Source organism: Micropterus dolomieu, linkage group LG10 (assembly GCF_021292245.1).
Source record: "Micropterus dolomieu isolate WLL.071019.BEF.003 ecotype Adirondacks linkage group LG10, ASM2129224v1, whole genome shotgun sequence".
In the NCBI taxonomy this organism is placed as follows: domain Eukaryota; kingdom Metazoa; phylum Chordata; class Actinopteri; order Centrarchiformes; family Centrarchidae; genus Micropterus; species Micropterus dolomieu.
In genome coordinates this window covers 21,022,543-21,044,734 of record NC_060159.1, presented here as the reverse complement: position 1 = coordinate 21,044,734, position 22,192 = coordinate 21,022,543, and the positions used below count along the sequence as shown (strand labels likewise).

Below are 22,192 nucleotides of genomic sequence, written 5' to 3'. Positions count from 1 at the left end.
TGTCTGCAACATACACTCATCTACAAGTCAGGTGCCTGGATCTAATGTTACACCTTTAACCATATTACTCATGTCTGTACTAAACATTGTATTTTCATTAAACCCTTTGTTCAGCTGCACTGATTCGCGGGAACAGAAACAACTGCACCCAGTTCTCCCGCAACTTGGACTGGTTGGTCAGCAAACTGGAGAGACTGGAATCTTCATCAGGTATTACGGCAAGCACATTTTTTCAGATCTAAGAGCTAATTGCTCCACTGATGCTAAGAGGCAATCTATTTAATATTCAATATGTTCTGATAATGACAAATATCTTGTCTGACCTCTTAGGCATCCTGGAAGTCCTCCACTGTATCTTGGTGGAAAGTCCAGAGGCCCTGAACATCATTCAGAGAGCTCACATTAAATCCATAATCTCTTTGCTCTACAAGCATGGACGCAACCACAAGGTGGGTAGAAATATGAGTGCAGTAGCCTGGAGATTAGCTATGGGTATTTCATAATGAATGGTGATTGGCTTTGACACCTGGTGCAAGAACATATAACCCCATGCGTAACTGCTCAAGTAGCACTATTATATTTTGACCCAGTGCGATACTGCCGGTGTTAACAGAACTAAAAACAGCCATGCTAGAAGTCAGTAAGACTGGTAACCTCATTACACACCAGAAAAGAAATTGTTGAACGGATGAAAAATGGAGACACAACTTTGCCACCTCTAGTGGTGATAATTTTCACACTTGGCTCAGCTTTCATTAGTCTCAGCTGTGTTTTGGGCTGAATGCTGATGTTAGTATGTTAACATGCTTACAGTAACCATGTTAACATGCATTTAAGAGGATGTTTTATATGACAACACTAGCATGTTGCACAAACATAAATGATAGATAACAACGACTATGATAATAATGACGATAAAAAGAAAAGTTAACACGTTACCGTGTAATCTGTAGCCTATTTAATAATATGGTAATATGATAGGTAATATGCTGACATTTAGTATGTTAGCATGCTATGTTAGCATTATTAGCATCTCAAAATACAGTGGAAGCTGATGGAAATTGTTATTCTGATAGGTAGTTGTGTGTTGGACCAGTTAAAATTATGAATTGCTGCATTAAATGAAACGTCCAGGTATCAACATTGGCATTAGGAATAATGTTTGTACCACATTTCATGCTGCTCTGTCACAGCTATTTAACTCTGGTCCAGCGCGTTGGACACTTTTGTTAAACTTCATGTTTTGCCTTGACAAATGAAGAGATGCAGTGCCAAGTTGTAAATTACAAAGCTACCTGTGGTACTGGGGATTTCAAAAATATTTTTTTCATAAAATGTAGGGAGTGACATGATGTTACTCATGAGGTCTACTTAATTCAAATCCTATTAAAAGTGGAAGCATTTAATTCTCTCTGAGTATATTATAAGGTGTACTCTCTCTCGACCAAACAGAATGTGACTGTAAAGGGGATAATCTTTATCTCAGCCTCCAAAGACTTTCTTTTCCCTCTGTACTGGGTGATAGCAACAGACATTTGAGCCTGAGAAAGGATTTACATTTAATTTCATAAAACCTCAATTACTGTTGAACAAAAGTCAAGCTAACTTGGAACGTTAAAAATGTAATTCAGTCTTTGTCATGACTGTGATTGATGCCTCATATCAAACAGCATTTGTTTTACATGTTCAGATGTCTGTCTCTTAATATTTAACCAGTAAATTGGACCAGGCATCCACGTAAACAACAGCTGCTGATCATGAGTGGCAGCTGCAAGTCTATGGCCTTGTTGACTTGCTGACTTGCTACAAGGATGGTAGCTTGCAGAGGATCTCAGAGTGTGTGAATGAACTTCATTTGCACATTTATAAAACTAAAGAGAGTAATAACAAACGCCTGACAAGTGTTATCTCCACATTCTCTCTCTCTTAGATTCTGGATGTCCTGTGTTCACTCTGTGTTTGTAATGGAGTAGCAGTGAGAGCCAATCAGAATCTGATCTGTGACAACCTGCTTCCCAAGAGGGACCTGCTGCTTCAGACTCGACTGGTCAATGATGTTCAAAGGTATAGAAAGAGAAAAGCTTTTAATGGTTTTATTCATCAAGTTGTAACTAAATGTGAATACATGTTTAGGGGTTTAAATGTTTTTTACATTGTTATGATAGCTGATTAAAATGTTAATATAGATATTTGTGTCTTGTGCCAAAATGTCAATTATTCTGTCAGCAACCAAGTGATGTTTTGGGTGGGTTGATGGGAGGATATTTGGGGCCATTACTCTGTGGTAAATGGGAGCACAAGTTTGGCTTTTTGGGTTTAACAGAATGTACTACTTGCTTTGTGTCATAAAAGCTTATTCCTCTCTTATTACCTCCAGTATGAGGCCGAACATCTTCCTGGGCGTGGCTGACGGTTCAGCTCAGTATAAGAAGTGGTATTTTGAGCTGGTGATTGATCAGGTGGACCACTTTGTAACGGGAGAGCCGACCCACCTGAGGGTAGGCTGGGCCAACACTAAAGGCTACGCTCCGTACCCCGGTGGAGGAGAGGGATGGGGGGGCAACGGTGTCGGGGATGACCTGTACTCTTACAGCTTTGATGGACTTCATCTCTGGTCAGGTAGGCATCTTACGAGACCCTCATATAAAACCAGCACTACTGGCTGGTTATGAGGGTGATTGAGAAAAAAGGGCGATGTCTCGTAACTCCAAGCATCAATCAGAGTTTAGCACATTTTATTTAGATTTGATTAAACTTTATCGTCATTATGCAGTGTACAGGTACAGAGTTAATGAAATGTGGTTAAAATCTAACCAGAAGTGCAGAAATATCGTGTTTTTACAGATGAGTGCAGTTATGCTGTATCTTACAGTGGAGTTACAATATACAGATATAATACAGTGTATGTGAACATACTGAAAACAGAAGCGGACAGTTAGAGCAAATAGAGAGAGCAATGTATGGATGTATGTACAGGTATGAAATTCAAATAACGTCTACCATAGAGCTTTCCTAAGGACTTTGGTACATATGCTTTACATTTGTACACACTAAACCCATAGCTGAAGGCCAGCTGCTTGCAGGTATGTTCTCTGCTTGCATATAAGGAAATAACTAGTCAGTTGTTTGTGCTTCCAAACTGCCGGCTTGATGCTTAAGGGCCTTTTGAATGCCCCCTCTTGTCTACTCTCTTTCCTTCCAAATCTATTGAAAGACCCATCACCTCCCCTCATCCATTTCATGTCATCCCTTTTTAAAGCACTCATCGCCCATCTCTCCACCTCTCTGCTCCCCTCTCTTGTCCTCGCCCATCATCCTGCCCTACATTTACAATGACTCTGCAGTCGTAACAACCATCCATCCTTCCTCTCTGTCTCCTGCCTGGTGTGTTGTCTAGGCCGAATCCCGAGGGCCGTGGCCTCCATTAACCAGCACCTGCTGAACTCAGACGATGTGATTAGCTGCTGTCTGGATTTGGGCGCTCCCAGCATGTCCTTCAGGATCAACGGTCAGCCTGTCCAGGGCATGTTCGAGGACTTCAACACCGATGGATTCTTCTTCCCCGTCGTCAGCTTCTCTGCAGGTGTCAAGTAAGCATTCCCAATAAAGGTGCTTGTTTTTATATTTTGCTGGGGCTATTTTTATACTTGAGATGCGATTACAGCTTCACAGCCCACAACCATGTATATATAAAGAAGTGATATAGTTTTTAATTTAAAGGATTACTGAATTGACATTCTACCAGGGATTTAAAAAAAAAAAACTATCCAAAGGAAAAAAATCCCCAGGCTTCTTAAAACTTGATTAATATTGATACTAGGTGCTACTAAGTACAAAATGAATTTGTAGCGGAAAGATTTATGAAAAGGCAGATAATCCTTGCCTTTGGGTGGCTTAACTCTCCACTTCAGCCCTGGTGTTAGGTAATGGCAGAGGTGTTTGAGAGTTTGCTAAATTGTATTTGAAGGTTTTAAAATTCAGTAACTAAAAAGAAACTTTTAAAATACCTACGGTGAAGTTAAGAGTCAGAGTATTATTACATAACGTCATGCAATGTTATGTGACTTCTCATCTCAGGGTTCGTTTTCTGTTGGGTGGACGCCATGGAGATTTCAAGTTCCTGCCACCCGCTGGTTACTCTCCGTGCTACGAGGCTCTCTTGCCCAAAGAGAAAATGCATGTAGAGCCTGTGAAGGAGTACAAGAGAGACTACGAGGGGGTCCGTGACCTGCTGGGAACCACCCAGTTCCTCTCTCAGGCCTCATTCATCCCCACTCCTGTTGACACCAGCCAGGTGAGTTCAGTACCGTCAGGGAAGGTTTGATTTTATAGTCAGTAAATTCAAGATACAGCAAAGAAAATGACTATGCTATACTATGAAAATTACCAAAATATGTAAATTCCCTATGCTTTAAAATGAAGAAGTTTTTTTTTTAGGTGTGAAGGCCTTCTCTACTCAGTTTTACATTAATATTCGGAATGTATATTATTTAGATCAAAGATTCTTACCCTGAAGAAGTTTTAAAAGGATTATATCATACAGAGTTTTTGTTACTTTAGATTGACAGTAGAAAAATTTACTTCAGCCAACATTGCTGATTATTTTTTTAAGGATTGTTCAGGAAGAGAAAGTTCTAAAAAGTTTTTGAAGCCTTTCGGGAGGTTTCAGGAATCTCTCAAATGAGATTAATTCAGTTTGTGTTGCACACCTGTTACATAATACTCAGTTCTGCAGTGGCCCTGAAGCACAAATGCAAACTAAATGCAGACTTGCTACCTCAGTATCACAAAGCCTAAATAATGTGGAGATTTCTACAATTCCCAGGAATCTAACACTTGCATATTTAGGAGAAAAAAACAAGAACAGTTTTCACTTGTTGTCCCATTGGCATTCTTGTTATCCAACTGTACCATCTGTTCCCCATATCTCTCTTCAGATTGTTCTTCCCCCTCACCTGGACAACGTCCGAGACAAGCTGGCAGAAAACATCCACGAACTGTGGGGGATGAACAAGATTGAACTGGGCTGGACCTATGGCAAGGTAAAACTGCTATCCATCATGTTATCAACACACAGAAACACCCTGGGTGTATTTGGAAACGGTGAGTGACAAAGGTCAACTTGAGCCCTCTCCAGTAAAATGCATTATAATGGCCTGTTAACTTTAATATCTCAGTCATCTGAAGTACATGACAGCAGTGTGGTTTGACTACTGCTTACGTTTACTAATATTGGCCTGTTACTACACACAGCTGCAGAAAAACAGACGACGCTCTGTGCTGGAGAGTATCGTAGGATCAAACCCTTTTCTAAGAGAGTAAACAAGAATTGACATCAACTCAAGTATTCAGTTAATTACTCATTGTAAAGAAGAATTGGGTTTAAACCAGTTTTCACCTGGATATTATGTCTCCATGTATCTAAAAGTTTCCTGCTATAAAAAGACACTTTTACAAGCTTACCTGTTTACAGCTCAGAAATACTAGAGTATTTGTTCTGCAAATTCTATGGATTTTTGTATTTTTAGTTCTATTTTATTTAACTTTTTCATAATCAGTTTAGATATATTCTAAAATTAAACGATGATTAGGTTCAAACAGCTACTTCATGTTTTATTTTGTGCTTAAGATTTGTTTGTTTTTATGTGCGATTTGGCACCCCTACCGTAACTGTAATTCACAGCTGGTGCAAATAAGGACAGCTGTACCCGTGTTGTGATTATTTTATGATCAAAAACTAGCAAGGTGACAATTTTGTTAACACAGGCTAACTTAAATAAGACTTAAGAAGAAGAAGAAGTTATTACTACTTATTAGTCCAACAGCAAGAAGGCCAACTCAGCATCTGTCTTGCATCCTTTCAGCTATGCAGTCTCTTGCTTGGTCACTCACTCTCTTTCCCTCGCTTTCTCTGATATCTTCTTAGACCCTCTTTGCAGCCTCTGCCGCGATATCCATACTGAGAATACCGAGCTAGCTTCTTCCAAAGAACTTACATTATACATTGTCTACTCTTTGCTTCTTCTTAAAGCTTGCTTGCTGAAGAGTTTTGTTAGTGTGATGTGGCGCCGTAAAGCATTACGCCATTCTCAATATATTTCCGGCCTGGAATATTAATGTTTTATAGTGCTATATACCAGGCGCCCCGGGCCGGAGTGGCATTGACAGAGACGCTGTTCTCGCTATTACAAATCCGTCTACGATCAAAATGATTTTGAAGCTGTTATTTTAAGATAAAAATAACACGTAATGTTTCTTTAACTGTGTATAACTCATACATTTTGTGCACCTCGGTTCCATTTAACCTTTGTCAACAAAAGATTATAAGAGAAAGAGTAACTGGCAGTGTCTTGTTGAGAGTCTGGGGGCAGCAGTTAATTCCTCTTTCGATTCACAGAAAGCTGAGCCTCCTGCCACTGTGACTGTCTTCTCTGAGCTCATACAGGCTTATCTCTGCTTCATTAAAAAATCAACACCTGGGGCTTAAATTACTCAAAGTGGGGAATAAACAAGAATGCATCTGCGTCCACTGCAGATAAATTCGGCTGCAGTCCAGTTTTTGATTTTCTGAGCCACGCTTAATCACATTTTCCTTAGGGGTGTTTTTGCAGTTATGGATAGACAGGCTCAAAGACCAAAAGACAAGGAAAGAAAAAGATTCCACATTTGTTGACATGAAACATACAGTAATGACACCCAGCTGCTTTCTCCTCAGGTTCGTGATGACAACAAGAGGCAGCACCCTTGCCTTGTAGATTTCACCAAGCTGCCCGAAACTGAAAGGAACTACAACCTGCAGATGTCCAGTGAAACTCTTAAGTAAGGCCGTGAGGTCGTTAAATAATCCAATCACATGGAATCATGCAATTGCCTCTTGTCCCTGCTGAATGCTGTGCGAGAACAGATTATGGCTCAGATTAAAGGAGTGCTTGTAATGACTTTCATCTCCTGAGTGAATTCCAGAATTGATTTTTTTTTAAGAAATCTTGAGTCCAAAACTTATTTGAGCAATCAGAATCATCTCTCTGTAAAAACATTTGGCTTTTCCCAATAAAGCAACCTCTTGTTACAGTGATCTTTAATCAAGTTTGCAGTTTGTCAATTACATACTGTTGGGGTTCCTACTGCCTCCTCCTATTGTTACACGGCTACTATTTACTGTGTACTGTGTACTATTGATCGACTGAGATGTATCAATGTCTAATGAGGTGTGTTAAAAATGTAGGAGGCTCTCAATGAATTCTGCTTGAGTAAGGCTGGAACATATTCATTTAACTAAGTGTAATAGGGCTTGAATATTGATGTCAGTTGTGGTCTTTATTTCGCTTGCTGTTTTAAATTTGTCCTCAGGACCCTGTTGGCTCTTGGATGCCATGTTGCCCAGGTCAATGTTCACGCTGAGGAAGATCTGAAGAGAATCAAACTTCCCAAAGAGTAAGTTAGCAGTTTCTTTTCTTATCACAGTTTCTGTTTCTTGAATATCAAGAAAAACAAATAGGATTTTACGTAATATAATCCTTTTGAAGTCATCCAGATGTTATGGGATAGCGACATTTATAGCACTTGTACATTTTTTAAGAAAATAAGAAGTTTTGAAAAGACTGCAGAATTGATTTAGATAAAGATTAAAGAAGGCCATTGTTGCTTACTTTGATTGAAGTCTTCCAACTCTAAAAGACGAGATTAATTATATTGTTAGTCAAATTTCACATTATCTGAGAACATTTTGTTTTAATAATCTTCATTACAAGGATTCTTTGAAAACAGTAAAAATGTTTTAATTGCCACTGTTTTCCAGTTGAGTGTCTGAACCATATGGAGAACACGCTGCCAAACACCACATGATGTCACTATAGCATTTTTGTTATTTACTTTGTATTGTTTGTATTTAATTAGAAAATTATTCTGACGTGTTATTCCCTGGGCTTTTGTTCAAGCTTTAATGTCTGATTGTTGTACATTTAGACATTACAGATTGGACAATTGGGGGGGAAAAAAAGATGTTTATGGAAATAGGAACATGATGTTAATAAATATGTTTTTACCTTTTTTTGTAATATTTCTTCTGCAGCTACATGATGTCTAATGGTTACAAGCCTGCGCCACTGGAGCTCTCTGACGTGAAACTGACTGCAGGTCAGGAGGTTCTAGTTGATAAACTGGCCGAGAATGCACACAATGTGTGGGCCAAAGACAGAATTAAACAAGGATGGACCTATGGCATCCAGCAGGTAAAACTCATTATTCTTTCCATTTAGAAAGGAACTGGCAGTACACTAGTCTGGTCTTTACATTTTTGTATAATTAATAGTTAATAATAAATTAGATATGTTATTGTTTCACTGTTTCTTCAAATGCTAAAAATATATGCTACATTACTTGTTAACTACTTTTATTTTATTTGTATTATATGCTTATCTTTATTCTACTTGGACATTTCCTATGTTGGATTAGCATCTCTTTCTTGTTTGTGTCAGGATTTGAAGAGCAGGCGTAATCCTCGCCTGGTGCCATATGCTTTATTGGACGAGCGCACTAAGAAATCTAACAGAGACAGTCTCAGAGAGGCCATCAGGACCATGGTTGGATATGGATATGACATCGACCCCCCAGACCAGGAGGGTAAGAACATGATGCTGTCGCACAAAACCTTTATAACTAAATTAATAATTTAAAGGGTTTGTGGGCCTATGAAATCTATATACAATCATTTCACAAGTTCAGATCGGGATATTTTGGCAAACAGTATTTTTGAAAACTGTTGTGAACTAATATTACAGCTATGGACAATGTAGTACTAAATGTTGTACAGTTTCTTTTTGCATTTTAACACTACAGTTTTCAAAGTCCTTACAAAGTTCCTTACATGTTGACCTGCCCTCCATCAAGATGTTTGTTGGGATTTTGTATGCACTAAATAGTATCATATTATACTAAGTGCGCTACATATTTTCATATTTAGTGACATTACCAATAGCTTTAATCAGTTGGCCTCTAATTTTACAATATGATATTGACGCTGTAAACCTAAAATTAGCTAGATATCCTTCCTCACTTGCCAGATGTTATTTAATGAACCTATCAAGTTAAACCATACACTTTTCATGTCTCTCCCCGTCCCTAGGCGCCCATATGCTGGATGATCAGAGCATCGAGACCACCCGCCTCTTCCGCGTGGAGCAGACATATGCAGTGAAGACGGGAAGGTGGTACTTTGAGTTTGAGGCTGTGACCGGAGGTGATATGAGGGTTGGCTGGGCCAGACCAGGCTGCAGGCCCGATGTGGAACTGGGAGGGGATGACCAGGCCTTTGTCTTCGATGGATACAGGGTAAACCAGCTCTGTTTGCACATATTGTACTATTTCACTTCAGCAGCAGAGATTATTTCTCCATTCTTGCTGCATTATGACTGTACCATTGATGGAAGGGAAGATGACTGACCTTGCAACAAATTATTAGAGATATTTAACATTTACAATTTTGTTTTTAGTTTGTGGACAGTGCAATATTATATAATTTTAGATCTTGGTGGAGAAATATAGTACATTTAAAAAACATATATTGTTAATGACCAATTGTTTGCTTCCTTTTATAGAAAATGTCTTTAATAGAGCAAGAACGATATTACCGTTGATTGATTCTGCAGTGTTTTTGCTGCCTATACAGTAGGATAATTTTGATTAAATTTAAGAGTTTGATTAGCGTGATCATATTCTGCAAAAATGTTTTCTTTTTCTTTAAGGCTCGACGTATGCACGCAGGCAGCCGCTACTTTGGACTTACTTGGAAAAAGGGCGACGTGGTTGGTTGCATGATCAACATGGAGGACAAATCCATGATTTTCACCTTGAACGGAGAGCTCCTGATCACCAACAAGGGCTCTGAGCTTTGCTTCACCGACTTTGAGACAGAGGATGGTAAGGGCTCCATGCTCCAGTGAACTTTAGTGCTAATTCATTCATTTATTCTGTGTGTTTCCTCCACAGTATCTCCAGAGGTATGACTGGGTATGTTTGGCCATTAGCATGAGGCAAAAAAAAAAGAAAACTAGTACAAAATGCTAATGATGTTGCAATTTAATGAAGTCCATTGTGGCATTGGCCCATTACTCTGTAAATTAACCATCCTTCATTACAAGACAGGTGAGAGAGTCACATTGGAATAAAGTTAGGTGATAAAAATTAATTGTTATAGTTGATGTGGGAAGGACGTATAGACAGTTTTCAAACTGTGCTCAAATACATGACAAGTCACTAATTTAAGTTTTTCAAGGCTAATAAGCATATGCATTGTTTTTTAAACATTGTAATTGAGTTTATGAAAGAAGACATAAAGCAAAACAGGTCTAAAGCAGTGCAGTTTAACATCACATATATCATTGGGGTAGGGTAACAGAATCCAAGTAAGGGTCGGTCCACACAGATGTTGAGGGGAAGGGTACAGCAGATAGGCAGCACAGAGTAGTGCACAAGGGGTCACGGTCATGCCTGTCCATCCACTTCCATATAGTTCACATTAACCTGAATTCAAGGGAGGAGTTCATTGTACTGCAAGTCCATCTTGACGCATACTTCCCATAATTTAACAGTTAACATTTATTACACAGATGGAAAAAGAAAGACTGGTTGTTGACAAAATGCACAAGTGGAAAGCTACAATACATTCTTGTTAATCCCCTACTGTATTAAGATGTAGTAACCAGTTCATTCAATTATTAGCACATTTATACATTCACAGCTGTGCAGGTTTGAAGTCATATGACACCCATCCAGGCACTAGTGCAGTTTTAGTTTGTGGCATTTTCTAAACCAGATATTGAGGGGGATCTTTGTCCAACATTTCTATTTGTCTAATAGTGATTAAATAGGTATGTGTTATTGGCTCTGATCTAATTCTTTTCATTTTGCAACATAATGTGGGTTACACCAATTAACCAAATATCTCTGTTGTGCTGCTTTTATAATAATCTTCCAGACATGGAAGAGACATTCCCCCTTTTTCCCTAGATAACTGTAATGTGATAAAGATGACCTTATAATGTGGTCCATGTACATTTCACATTTTTTTCACATTTACATTTTAGCTGAAGCTTTTATCAAAAAGCAACTTACAATTGCTATACATGTCAGAGGTTGCACGCCTCTGGAGCAGCTAGGGGTTAACTGTCTTGCTCCGGGAAAATGGTGGATGGGTCACAGTGGGAATTGAACCCGGGTCTCTCACACCAAAGTCATGTGTCTTATCCATTGCACAGCACAACCGCACATCCAGGAATCATTCTTTTCCACCTATTAAACTGCTCAGGAGGTATTTCTATTGACAAAGATTGGAAAAGATAAAACAACTTCGGTAAAATGTTCATCTTTATTATATTTATTTGGTTATGCATGCCAAGTAGTAAAAATCTCATCAGCTTTAATTTCGTTTTTGTAATGGAGGAATATATGATTGTGGAAATAGTAAAAAAGTATTTTGGTATTTGGACCCCTTAGTACTTGGTGTTGTTATTTTCCCATTTGGAACTGCATACTTTCTGATTAAGTGTTGTATGTTTGTGGTGAGTAATAATATAAGATGGTTTTTGCTTTATGGAAGTTTTATTTATAGAGTAGAAACCCAATTTTTTTACTTAACTTCAAGTTTGGTAGACTTGAGTCAGGGTAGGTGAGGTCACTAAGACGTCGTCTGCGTACAAACATATCTTGTATTTCATTTCTCTAACCAGAATTCCTGTTATTTCCTAGTGTTTGAGTAAATAGGGCAAAGAGGGCAGGGCTTAAGGAACACCCTTGACTGCATGTGTGTCCTGAGATTCTTTTTTGTTGCCAGGGTTATAAAAGGGACCAGACTAATTAATTGTTGCTCTTGGGGCAGAGAGACATATCACATTGTTAGTGTTAGGAATACATTCCAGTGACCTTTTAATTAAATGAAATAAAGGTTTTCCAACTTTGTTTAGGGAGGAACCTCTCACATTGCAACGAGGGATGACATGTCTAGATATAAATATTTACCTGGCAAACCCATAAATGTCCCTTTACCCTCCTTTAGGTTTCATCCCTGTGTGCAGTCTGGGCATGTCTCAGATCGGACGTATGAACCTGGGCAAGGACGCCAGCACTTTAAAGTACTACACCATGTGTGGTCTCCAGGAAGGTTTTGAACCCTTTGCTGTCAACATGAACAGAGACATCATCATGTGGTTCAGCAAGCGCCTTCCCACATTTGTCAACGTACCCCAGGACCACATGCATATCGAGGTAAAAAAAAGCATTTTGATTTTTATTGTTTTTGGTATTGTCTTGGTATGCTCATGGCAACAAGGATTCTCAGCCACTGATTATCAAAGTTGCGTGTTACCAGTGTCAACTGATTAATATGGTAACTGGAGGTTGGCCAGTTTCTAGCTTGCTCCATGCATACATAAGTAGCTGTAACAGTGCTGCTGGTTTTCGATGGACACAAAGATGTTTATCCTATTTTCTTCTTTGGATTTTGATTCTTAACTCCTCAGGTGACGAGGATTGATGGAACTATAGACAGCCCTCCCTGCCTCAAGGTCACACATAAGACTTTTGGCACACAGAACAGCAACAATGACATGGTCTACTGTAGACTGAGCATGCCTGTGGAGTTCTACTCTGTAGACAAGTTACTGGATGAATCACTGAAACTCAGGTCAGACATCAACGGCACACTGGAGCGGTAGTGGAAAGCACTGTTGTGAAGACGTTTTCTCTAAGATCACTTTGTTGCTCTTACAACCTCCAGCTGTGTTTTTGTCTCTGCAGCCATCCTCCAAAAGAAGATGGAACTGTTGACTACGGAAGCATAACAACTGTAAATGAACCCACCTTTTCAAGATACAGATGGCATCTGAAAAACTATCTTTATACTCCCTGCTCTCTTTTCACTTAGGGTAACCTATTGTGCTCTTTGTTTTTTATGGCAGTACTACCATGCAGTGAGAGTGTTTGCCGGGCAGGACCCTGCGTCAGTGTGGGTGGGCTGGGTAACTCCGGACTATCATTACCATAGCAAGAACTTCGGCCTCAGCAAGACACGAACCGTCACCGTCACCCTGGGAGATGAAAGAGGCCGGGTCCATGAGAGGCAAGCTCTATGCTATTTTTTTTTTTAAATCTGGAGTTATGAAACATGGAGAGGTGTAATGTAGACTGGGGAGGCAGCGGATTTGCTGGCTTCTCTGAGGAAATCATGCTGCATCTGGGAATTTCAAAAAACAGTTCCTTACAGTAATTTAGGTAAGGTCATGCAATATTGTTTAAAGTTGTAATCCTTAAAATCTCTTTCCTGGTTGATTTGGTTGGTGGAAGGCCTAACAGTAAGTGTGGTTAATTAATACAGGTACCAGAATTCTTGGGGCAGCAAAACTAACTGTTGTCATTTAATAAAGAAGCTAGGCAGTAATTGGCCATTTTCCTTCATTGTGCACACAGCCTGAGTCTGTAAACAGAAGTGCACAGTGGAAGGAGTTACCTCGCTGACAAGTTGTGAGGTTCAGCTCACTGCGGCTGCTCCTTCTTGTTCCAATACTCCCTGCGATATTTCAAACTGATCCGCTGTTAAAAAAATGATAGAAATTACCGTTTTTGTTTTGTAGACAAGTAACTTAATACAGTATTTTTACCACCTACACCTTGTTTGTAAAACTGCAAATGTAAGGACTTTATCAGTGGGCCATCAGTTACTTTATTTGACAACCGATAGTGACTAAATAGATATTTATTTAAATGAAAATCTTACGTATTATTACTTTAAGGGCCACAGTGTAAATCTTGCTCTGTACAGAGCCACTAAGTACGCTGTGAATAGTGTTTTTCACAAATTATTTTCCTTGTGATACTTTTGTGTTTTCATACAATACCTTATCCATTATCTTGCATTGCATTTTTCTTTCCCACTACAAAACATTTTCCATTGTGTTAGTGTACTAAAGGCCAAGGTTGAAGTAAAAGTATAAGTGATGCAAGAGAATGTAAAAAGCTGAAACATCTAGAGATACCATTGCAAAGGAATGACGCTCTGCCTGCATGGAAACCCATACACTATTGCAAGAAAAGGAACAAGCAACTTCAATCATGTTGTTTCACAGGCTTACTCCAATTAGCAAATTACTGTCAATAAACAACACAAACATTTCCAATCGTAACATCTGAAATAAAGGTTTAAGTTAATAAAATGATTTTGTCTTTAATGATGAAACTGTTTTCATCAACTTTTCAATAATCACTCCCTGAAAACACTTCACAGATTTTACTTCACATTGCTCATTAGGTGACACGCTCTTACCAGAATCGATTTGCAGTGCTTCAGTTTATTTTTTTGACATTACAAGAAGAAGGAACTCAAAGCAGACACATATGTCTAGATATAGATATATAGAAATATATATGTGAAGGATAATATAATATAAAGTCAAACTTTTTTTCCATTGTGGTGTTTGATAGAGATTTAGGAGTCCAGGTGACAAGGCGACTTTATACAACCAAAAAAACAACACAGTACCTATATCATCATTTAAATGGTTCCTAGTCAGCCCTATATAAATTACTGTTAATAATTTTAAACAGTATGCTAATCTTCCAAATTTCCCATAAGCCATAAATTTACCATGGAATGGCATAAATAAGACGTATTGACTTATTTTTTACATTATATTTATTTCCATTCTCATTCAGTATTCAAGGGAGTAAATGGGGACGAGAGCTTCTGTGTCTAACAGAATGAATATGAATGAGGCAAGAGTCACAAGTCAGCATAGATCAATGAATGTGTCACATCATGACTTTGTTGTCCTGTGGATGCTCATCTTTACCTGCCATGCTCACTTTCTGCTTTTGTTGTTGCAGCGTCCAAAGGAGTAACTGCTACATGGTGTGTGGAGCGGATGTTGCCGGCCTGTCCTCCTCCAGCCGCTCCACCTCTGACCTGGAGATCGGCTGTCTGGTCGACCTGGCCACTGGCCTTGTCTCTTTCACTGCCAATGGCAAGGAGATGTCCACAACATATCAGGTACATAAGAATAAAAGCACAGTAATAGGGCACAGAGGACTAACGCACAAGGACAGTCAGCCTCAATGTGTCATTGTTTTCATAAAATTATAGCTCCTCTAAGAATACTCTAAGTTGGCATAAAGATTTAGTGTTTCCCATCCATCTGAAAAGCAAAATAAAATTAGTTGAATGTTGGGTTATTACTCCTCAACACTCAGCTCCATAACCATTACATTCAGAGATTGAGAACTTTTGAGTGGTTTTGTTGTATTAAATCTTTGGGATGATGCCACTGAGACATATTTGTGTTGCCCGCATACACTCAAAAGATCTTCCCTTCTATCTTCCCCTCAGGTTATGTAGATTAGTTTGCACTGCTTTAAATTCAACCTTCAGAAAGACAGTTAGGTAATGATACAGCTGAATTCTCATTGGTTTTCTATTCCATAGTCTTAACAAAGACAGACATCTGCTCAGTAATCCTCGTCTTGCCTCGCTGATCTCAGCTTTTTAACGCGTCATATTGAATACCTGACTAGACAGGCTTTAATCATCCACGTCTCGTTCTCGTCTTTATCTTTGTTGTCTCCCATTTTTCTCTCTTCTTTCCTCTCCTTGATTTAGTTGTAAAGGGAATCGAAGAGGCTTTTAACTTGATGAAAAGCTCCTTGTCCTGTTACGGCTTCAGAGCTCCGGTTGTTTATCTGCTCTCTTTGTATTTAACTTTTGTCTTTGATGGTCATCAATACACCAACTGGTACTTGTGGATTTAAAAAAAACCCCAGCTAATCCATAGGCTTAAAGGTTAAAAGCCTTTTGACATTTGCTGACTTGGCCGCCAAGAACAGACGCTAGAAGAGCACAATAAGAATTACTTTACATTCCACTAAGGGTTCACTTCATCTCCAGTCATACAGTAACGCTGCACTTTTGTTTCATTTTGATGCATTATTAAATCTATGATGTTGATGACTTCTAGGTTGAGCCAAATACCAAGCTCTTCCCAGCGGTGTTTGTACGCCCCACTAGTGCAAACCTCTTCCAGATGGAATTTGTCAAGATCAAGGTTTGTCTTCTTTTTAAATCTAACAATATGCAATGCTTGAACATGGTGTGGTGTGTAATAGTGGATGTTGGTATTGCCAGAACAAATAAAAAGTTGTAAACAATTTTAATCTTGCTCATTAACTAGTACTATAATACCCTTAACCTTATTTACAGTAATCAATAGCTCACCCTATATTTACAACAATTTTGTATGGAGCATCGTTCATTTCTAATGTCACTCATCCTCAAATAGTAAAACGATTGCAACTCTGTGACCACTATTGGATTTTGCTGTCATTTATTAAATATTAAGCTCGGTCTGTACTTGAAAAAGTAAAACTTAAAATTAAACTATAATAAAAATACATATTTTTATATATATGCATGACTTGGGATGATATAAGGATGATAATTGTGGATGAATATTAATGAAGTCACTCTTCTTTATTTTTTATTTCGCTAAGGACCCCTCAGGCACCACATATTTAAATCACTTAGAAGTGTTTTTAGAATCAAAGTGTTTATTCAAGAAAGTGTAATATTAAAACCAAAAATACATGGACTATCCATTCATCCAAGTGTTTTCTTCACTGAATATTATCTTTCCTCTTTCACATTCTCTCCGTCCTCTCCCTCTGCTCCCAGGATGCAATGCCGCTCTCGTCTGCCATATTTAAGAGCGAGCACAGGAACCCAGTGCCGCAGTGCCCGCCACGACTGGATGTGCAGACTATTGTGGCCGTGCTGTGGAGCCGGATGCCAAACACCTTCCTCAACGTGGAGACTGCTCGGGTCAGCGAGAGGCACGGCTGGGTGGTCCAGTGTCTGGAACCGCTGCAGATGATGGCCGTACATATCCCTGAGGAGAACAGGTCTGCAAGAAGGATGTGATGTAGATAGACAGTAATGTAGCCTTAAAACATAAACTCCTTCACCTGCAGCATATGACTGGTTCAGTCGCACAATGTGTTTAGAGCCCAGCCAATGAAAAGCAAATGACTGAATATCTTGGTAATCGCAGTATGTAACACCATGGTTGAGATGATTAATAGTCTCTGCCTCACACAAATGACATTGTTAGTGCAAATATGTAGTATATTAAGACCACATGACCCATAAACTCATGTCACGCATGGTGTTTGATCTGTTTATTCATTGTGTGGTTGTATACTGTAGGTTCACCATCTTCTCAAAGTTTACATGGGGATGATTTGGTGATTACTATTGATAATGCCAGCAGTTATGGAGTTTGTTTGTTCCTCTTAGGAGTGTGCAATATCGATATAATCCTTTTATCATTAAATAGAAAATGAAAAAGTAATTATACCTTCAGTCAAGATTGTTTAGTCAACTATTTATGAAGAAGTAATCAAATGTCTGTGAAGGTTCTCAGTCATCCAGGTCATAGTTATCCAAGTAAGTTTAAAATCACCACAAGTAACCAGATGGGAATGTCTGCTTTTTTCCTCTGTTTCCACTGTTAAGTGAATTAAATACCCAACAGATAGAAGAAGATAGAAGAAACTTCTTCACATTGTTGCAAAAATCACTTAAATGCAAAACTGGCCACAACTACTTAGTACACCAAGAAACATTAAAGGGGATAGCTACCATGGTGTGGAAAAATCTCTGCAGGTAGACAAATCATATCACAGCATATGTCGTTGCATCTCCTAGTTCCTTTGGTAAAAACAATAAATATCTTATTGGCCACCTGGAGTGTGTATAGCTGCAGTGTAAATGACCCCACCCCGGTTTTCCATTTCCTTACACTTTTTCTGCTTTCTGCTAGGTGTTTGGACATCCTGGAGTTATCTGAGCATGAAGACCTGAAAAAATTCCACTACCACACACTGAAGCTGTACTGTGCCCTCTGTGCCCTGGGAAACACCCGCGTTGCTCACGCCCTCTGCAGCCACTTGGACCAGTCACAGCTCCTCTACACCATCGACAACCAGTACCTGTCTGGCCTGCTGAGAGAGGGCTTCTACAATGTCTTGATCAGGTGTGGTAGTTGGTTTAAATATAACATAATCAGATAATGACTTTTTTCATTGTAATTGATAACTTTGTTTTTTCATTCATCTTTACCTTCCTGTGGTTTAGTAAATGGGTTTTTTTTTGTCTGCATTTGTGTTATGGAAGAGTATCAATTATTGTGGGATAATAATAAATGCTCCTGTCAGTGCTACCGAATGAAAGCATACAATGTTGCAAGTCAAGTCAACTTTCATGCACCAAAAAAAAGGGCAATATTTTTTCTTAGACAATCTAATGATGATCAATGATAGAATCATAACTTATTATAACATCAACTCCAGCACCATTAACTGTTAAAGTGATGGAGCAGCACACAAGACCACAAGGGAAATTTGTCATAATAAATCTTAATGAGGCCTCTGTGACATATTTGTGTTGCCTGCATACATCCAGTGTAATTGAATCTCTATTTTCTTCACATAATGCCAGTAAACTCAACTTAGCTTCACAGACATGATTGGGACGAATCATACATCTTCATATTAATGTCACCTGCTGCTTTCAAGATATCATGCTTACCTCCACAGGGTTGGGAGTGTTACTTTAAAATGTAATCCGGGACAATTACTAATTATTTGTTAAAAAAAAAAAAAAAAAAAAAAAAAAATGTAATCAGTAAAGTAATCCAAGTACCAGAAACTAAAAGTAATGTAACCTGATCAATTTTAGTTACTTTTGGATTACTTCAATAGCAAATACGCAAATAACGACAACAGAGTATCAAAGATGCGTTGTCTGCTCGGTGGATTTTTAGAGAAACATACAACAATTATAAAATATCCCAATCCCATGAAATCAAAATCGATGTTTAGGCCTAAATGTTTTTATATGATGCCTTGTACTAGGCCTATACCTCATATGGCAGGATCTGGCCCATCAATGACAAAAAATGTTGTTTTGTAGGTATGTTTGATGATATTTTAGTGTGCATCACTTCCTGGAAAACGATTTTAAAATGTTGATGAATCATCCTGCACTGGGGGCCTGTATTAATTTAGCGTCCAACTAAAAGCTTTCTTAATTGCTATGACGCTGCTGAAAAATAGTGTTTCCGGGCACCACTGATTAACTTTACTGTACGAAAGCACACCTCCATTCAATGATTTTACTGAAACTGGATCATATTTGATGGAAAATATTATCTTTCTCACTTCCCAGTTTCTCTGCCTCAACTCTGTGATTTACGAGTTACCAGATGTCTTTACTTGTTGCTGTAGCAAGTCAGCTAACTGCTGCTATTACCTAATTAACTCAGTTAGCCTGCAGCTATTGGTCAAATTGGTTTACTCTGCCCGTACTGGGAACTCGGAGCACCGGAATGTGTATTTAGGTTTACACCTTTACTCAAGCACTAGAGTTTGTCAGGCCAGGGGCAGGGGTACCCGGTGTAACACCAAAATCTGTGACCTATCAGATTCTGTGACTACACCCAAATGACGATATTTTCCTAACCATAACCAAGTACTTTTGGTAAGTACCAAACTGCAACCGCTTCATGTCGTCAACTCAGCCTCTGGCGCTTAACTTCTCATTTGGGTCACAGAATCTGATCTTGATTTTGGTGTCACACTGGCTTCCGTGTTCATACTCTGGGAGCTGGAATCAGTCTGCACAGAGTCTGCAATGACAGGGTGTATGCTGGCCATCAATTCCTGCGACAAATCCCCTATGTGTAATCCCCATGTTTACAAAATGTACCTGTAATCTGATTACGTCAGTTTTTTCTGTACTATAACAGATTACAGTTACTTTATTTTTGTATCCTGGTTACATATTACTCCCCAACCCTGTACTTCCATTATTACTGGAGGGTGTTAACATCCTTGTGTGTGGGGAGTTTTGTTTCAAGTCTTAGATTTTGGGCCACACAGAGTTTCAGACTAACAGCAGCTAGCTAATCGCTGAGTCATTGGTATTGATCAACAACCCTGTCATCTCCCACAGATTTATTATGGTAATTTTTTGCTGAGAGGCTGTATAAATATTACCAATTGCAAGTTTTATACCACATAGGGAAAGATATTTTTAAACCTAGACCTAGAATACTGATTGGTTATTTATTTATGTGTGTTAGCCAATGCCTCCAGATGTGTGTGATGATTGAACTAATTCTTCTTCTCATTGCCAGCATCCATCTTGAGACAGCAAAGGAGGCTCGCCTGATGATGAACAACGAGTTCATCATCCCTGTGACGGATGAGACTCGCTCCATCAAGTTGTTCCCTGACGAGTCCAAGCGGCACTCGCTGCCTGGCGTTGGCCTGAGCACCTCACTCAAACCTCGGGTCAACTTCTCCCCCGTCGGCATCATCAACACAAAGCACCACCAGTACCTCTACAGCCCCCAGATCCCTCTGGGCATCCTGAAAGAGAAAGCCATCAGCATGCTCACTGAGGCTGTGCAGGGTGGAGGCACGCACATTCGAGACCCAGTAGGCGGCAGCGTGGAGTACCAGTTCGTCCCCATCCTGAAGCTGATTGGAACGCTGTTAATCATGGGAGTCCTAACCAGTGAAGAGGTGAGACTGATTCTCCTCCTGATTGATCCCAACGTGTTCGGAGAGGCCAAGGAGGGTGAGGAGGTCAAGGGGGATGAAGTGGCTGTTGGAGGGGAGAAAGAGGAAGTGAGCAAGAACGAGGAGAAAGCCGTGGAGGCGGGAGAGGAGGAGACAAAAGAATGCAAACCGCCAGTTAAAGGTCTGCTGGAGAAGTCACTGCCCGAGTCTGTCAAACGCCAGGTGATGAGATGATGAAACATGCACACACATTTAAAAGTGAGATTGAAAGTAGTTGCAAAAAAAAGTCCATTAGTTTATATGCCATGGTTTTAATTAAGATTTTACTGCACTTTTATGATTTATCTCTTACTGAGAAGTGACTGCATGAGTGCAAAGGAAGGCAGTGGTTGAATACTAATGTTCCTATCAATGAGAAAATGTCAACAATGCTGTAAACATTAAATCTAAATAAGTGCATCTTTAATCTTTGCGTTATGGAGATGGATAATCTATTGGAAATTGCAAAAATAAGTGAGTAAGATAAGTAAATAAGTTTCTGTGTTTAATTTACAAAACATTCAATCTGATATGAAAATTATCTTAATTTAAAACCACATCAAACAATACAGACACAGCGAAAGAGAAACTTTCACTTCTAAATTGCCATTCTTGCTGAATCAGCGTCTTTGAATGGGTTTCGGTTCTTTTCAGATGTGCGAGCTGCTGCACTACTTCTGTGACTGTGAGCTGAAGCACCGCATCGAGGCCATTGTCTCCTTCTCCGACAGCTTTGTGTCTAAGTTGCAGTTCAACCAGAAGTTCCGCTACAATGAGCTGATGCTGGCGTTCAACATGTCCGCCGCCGTCACCGCCAAGAAGACTAAAGAGTTTCGATCACCCCCACAGGAGCAGGTACAATCCTGCCTTGGACCAAACTGCATATGAGAAATAGTTTACATGCTGTTTGAGATTTATTTTATGTTCAGGGTTGTTTGAGGTTGAATATTGGAACAAAACCCCAGAGTGATCACTTGAGCCTTGGGGTTAAAAAAAAAATCAATGACCCTAACTAGAACAGAGTCCGAGAGTGGAGCACAAGGTTTTTTTAGTTCTCTGAGTGCTTTTTAAATTTTCGGTTGTTTCTTAACTTCATTTTCAGCTGATATTCCCAAAGGGTGAATTGGGCCATATGTGAAGCTAAATTGGATTTCAGTCAGTTGACCGTGCATTGACAGTGAAATGGCTGACATTTACGAGTAGAACATTGTTATTAGTAACAAAGGGGGAATTTAGATTAAATTGTGTACAGCTTTTAGTTTCAAGTAAGTTTATAGCTCAGGATGAATTGTGATAAACTGTAGAGGTTAGCCTTGAAATTGCTTGCAAGCTTCAGTACACGTTAAAAAAACTGAATATTAAAGCACAACCAAATAAAAAACAAAGTCGGAACTGCTAGGTTTACGAAAATACCTGTTTGACCAGGACTTAGATGCTGATAGGAAACCTAAATCAAACAGCAGACAGTACAGTCTGTGCTATCTGAACCTTCAGACCAAATATCTTTATTCGCTCTCACAACAGATGTTGA

At 39.2% G+C, this 22,192-nt stretch overlaps 1 protein-coding gene across 1 annotated transcript in view; it reads left to right on the top strand.

Moving 5' to 3' along the window:
• Positions 1-22,192, top strand: part of ryr3 (ryanodine receptor 3) — a 140,532-nt gene that overhangs the window by 57,216 nt on the left and 61,124 nt on the right. The window contains exons 17-39 of the mRNA XM_046061097.1: positions 115-210; positions 331-449; positions 1,931-2,064; positions 2,378-2,619; positions 3,398-3,590; positions 4,078-4,294; positions 4,938-5,042; positions 6,716-6,819; positions 7,351-7,434; positions 8,072-8,231; positions 8,478-8,622; positions 9,125-9,330; positions 9,744-9,918; positions 12,053-12,261; positions 12,516-12,679; positions 12,793-12,841; positions 12,954-13,114; positions 14,875-15,037; positions 15,999-16,085; positions 16,712-16,938; positions 17,859-18,071; positions 20,235-20,844; positions 21,316-21,516. Of these exons, the coding sequence (XP_045917053.1) occupies positions 115-210; positions 331-449; positions 1,931-2,064; positions 2,378-2,619; positions 3,398-3,590; positions 4,078-4,294; positions 4,938-5,042; positions 6,716-6,819; positions 7,351-7,434; positions 8,072-8,231; positions 8,478-8,622; positions 9,125-9,330; positions 9,744-9,918; positions 12,053-12,261; positions 12,516-12,679; positions 12,793-12,841; positions 12,954-13,114; positions 14,875-15,037; positions 15,999-16,085; positions 16,712-16,938; positions 17,859-18,071; positions 20,235-20,844; positions 21,316-21,516 (4,064 nt within the window). The remainder of the gene's footprint in view (positions 1-114; positions 211-330; positions 450-1,930; positions 2,065-2,377; positions 2,620-3,397; positions 3,591-4,077; positions 4,295-4,937; positions 5,043-6,715; positions 6,820-7,350; positions 7,435-8,071; positions 8,232-8,477; positions 8,623-9,124; positions 9,331-9,743; positions 9,919-12,052; positions 12,262-12,515; positions 12,680-12,792; positions 12,842-12,953; positions 13,115-14,874; positions 15,038-15,998; positions 16,086-16,711; positions 16,939-17,858; positions 18,072-20,234; positions 20,845-21,315; positions 21,517-22,192) is intronic.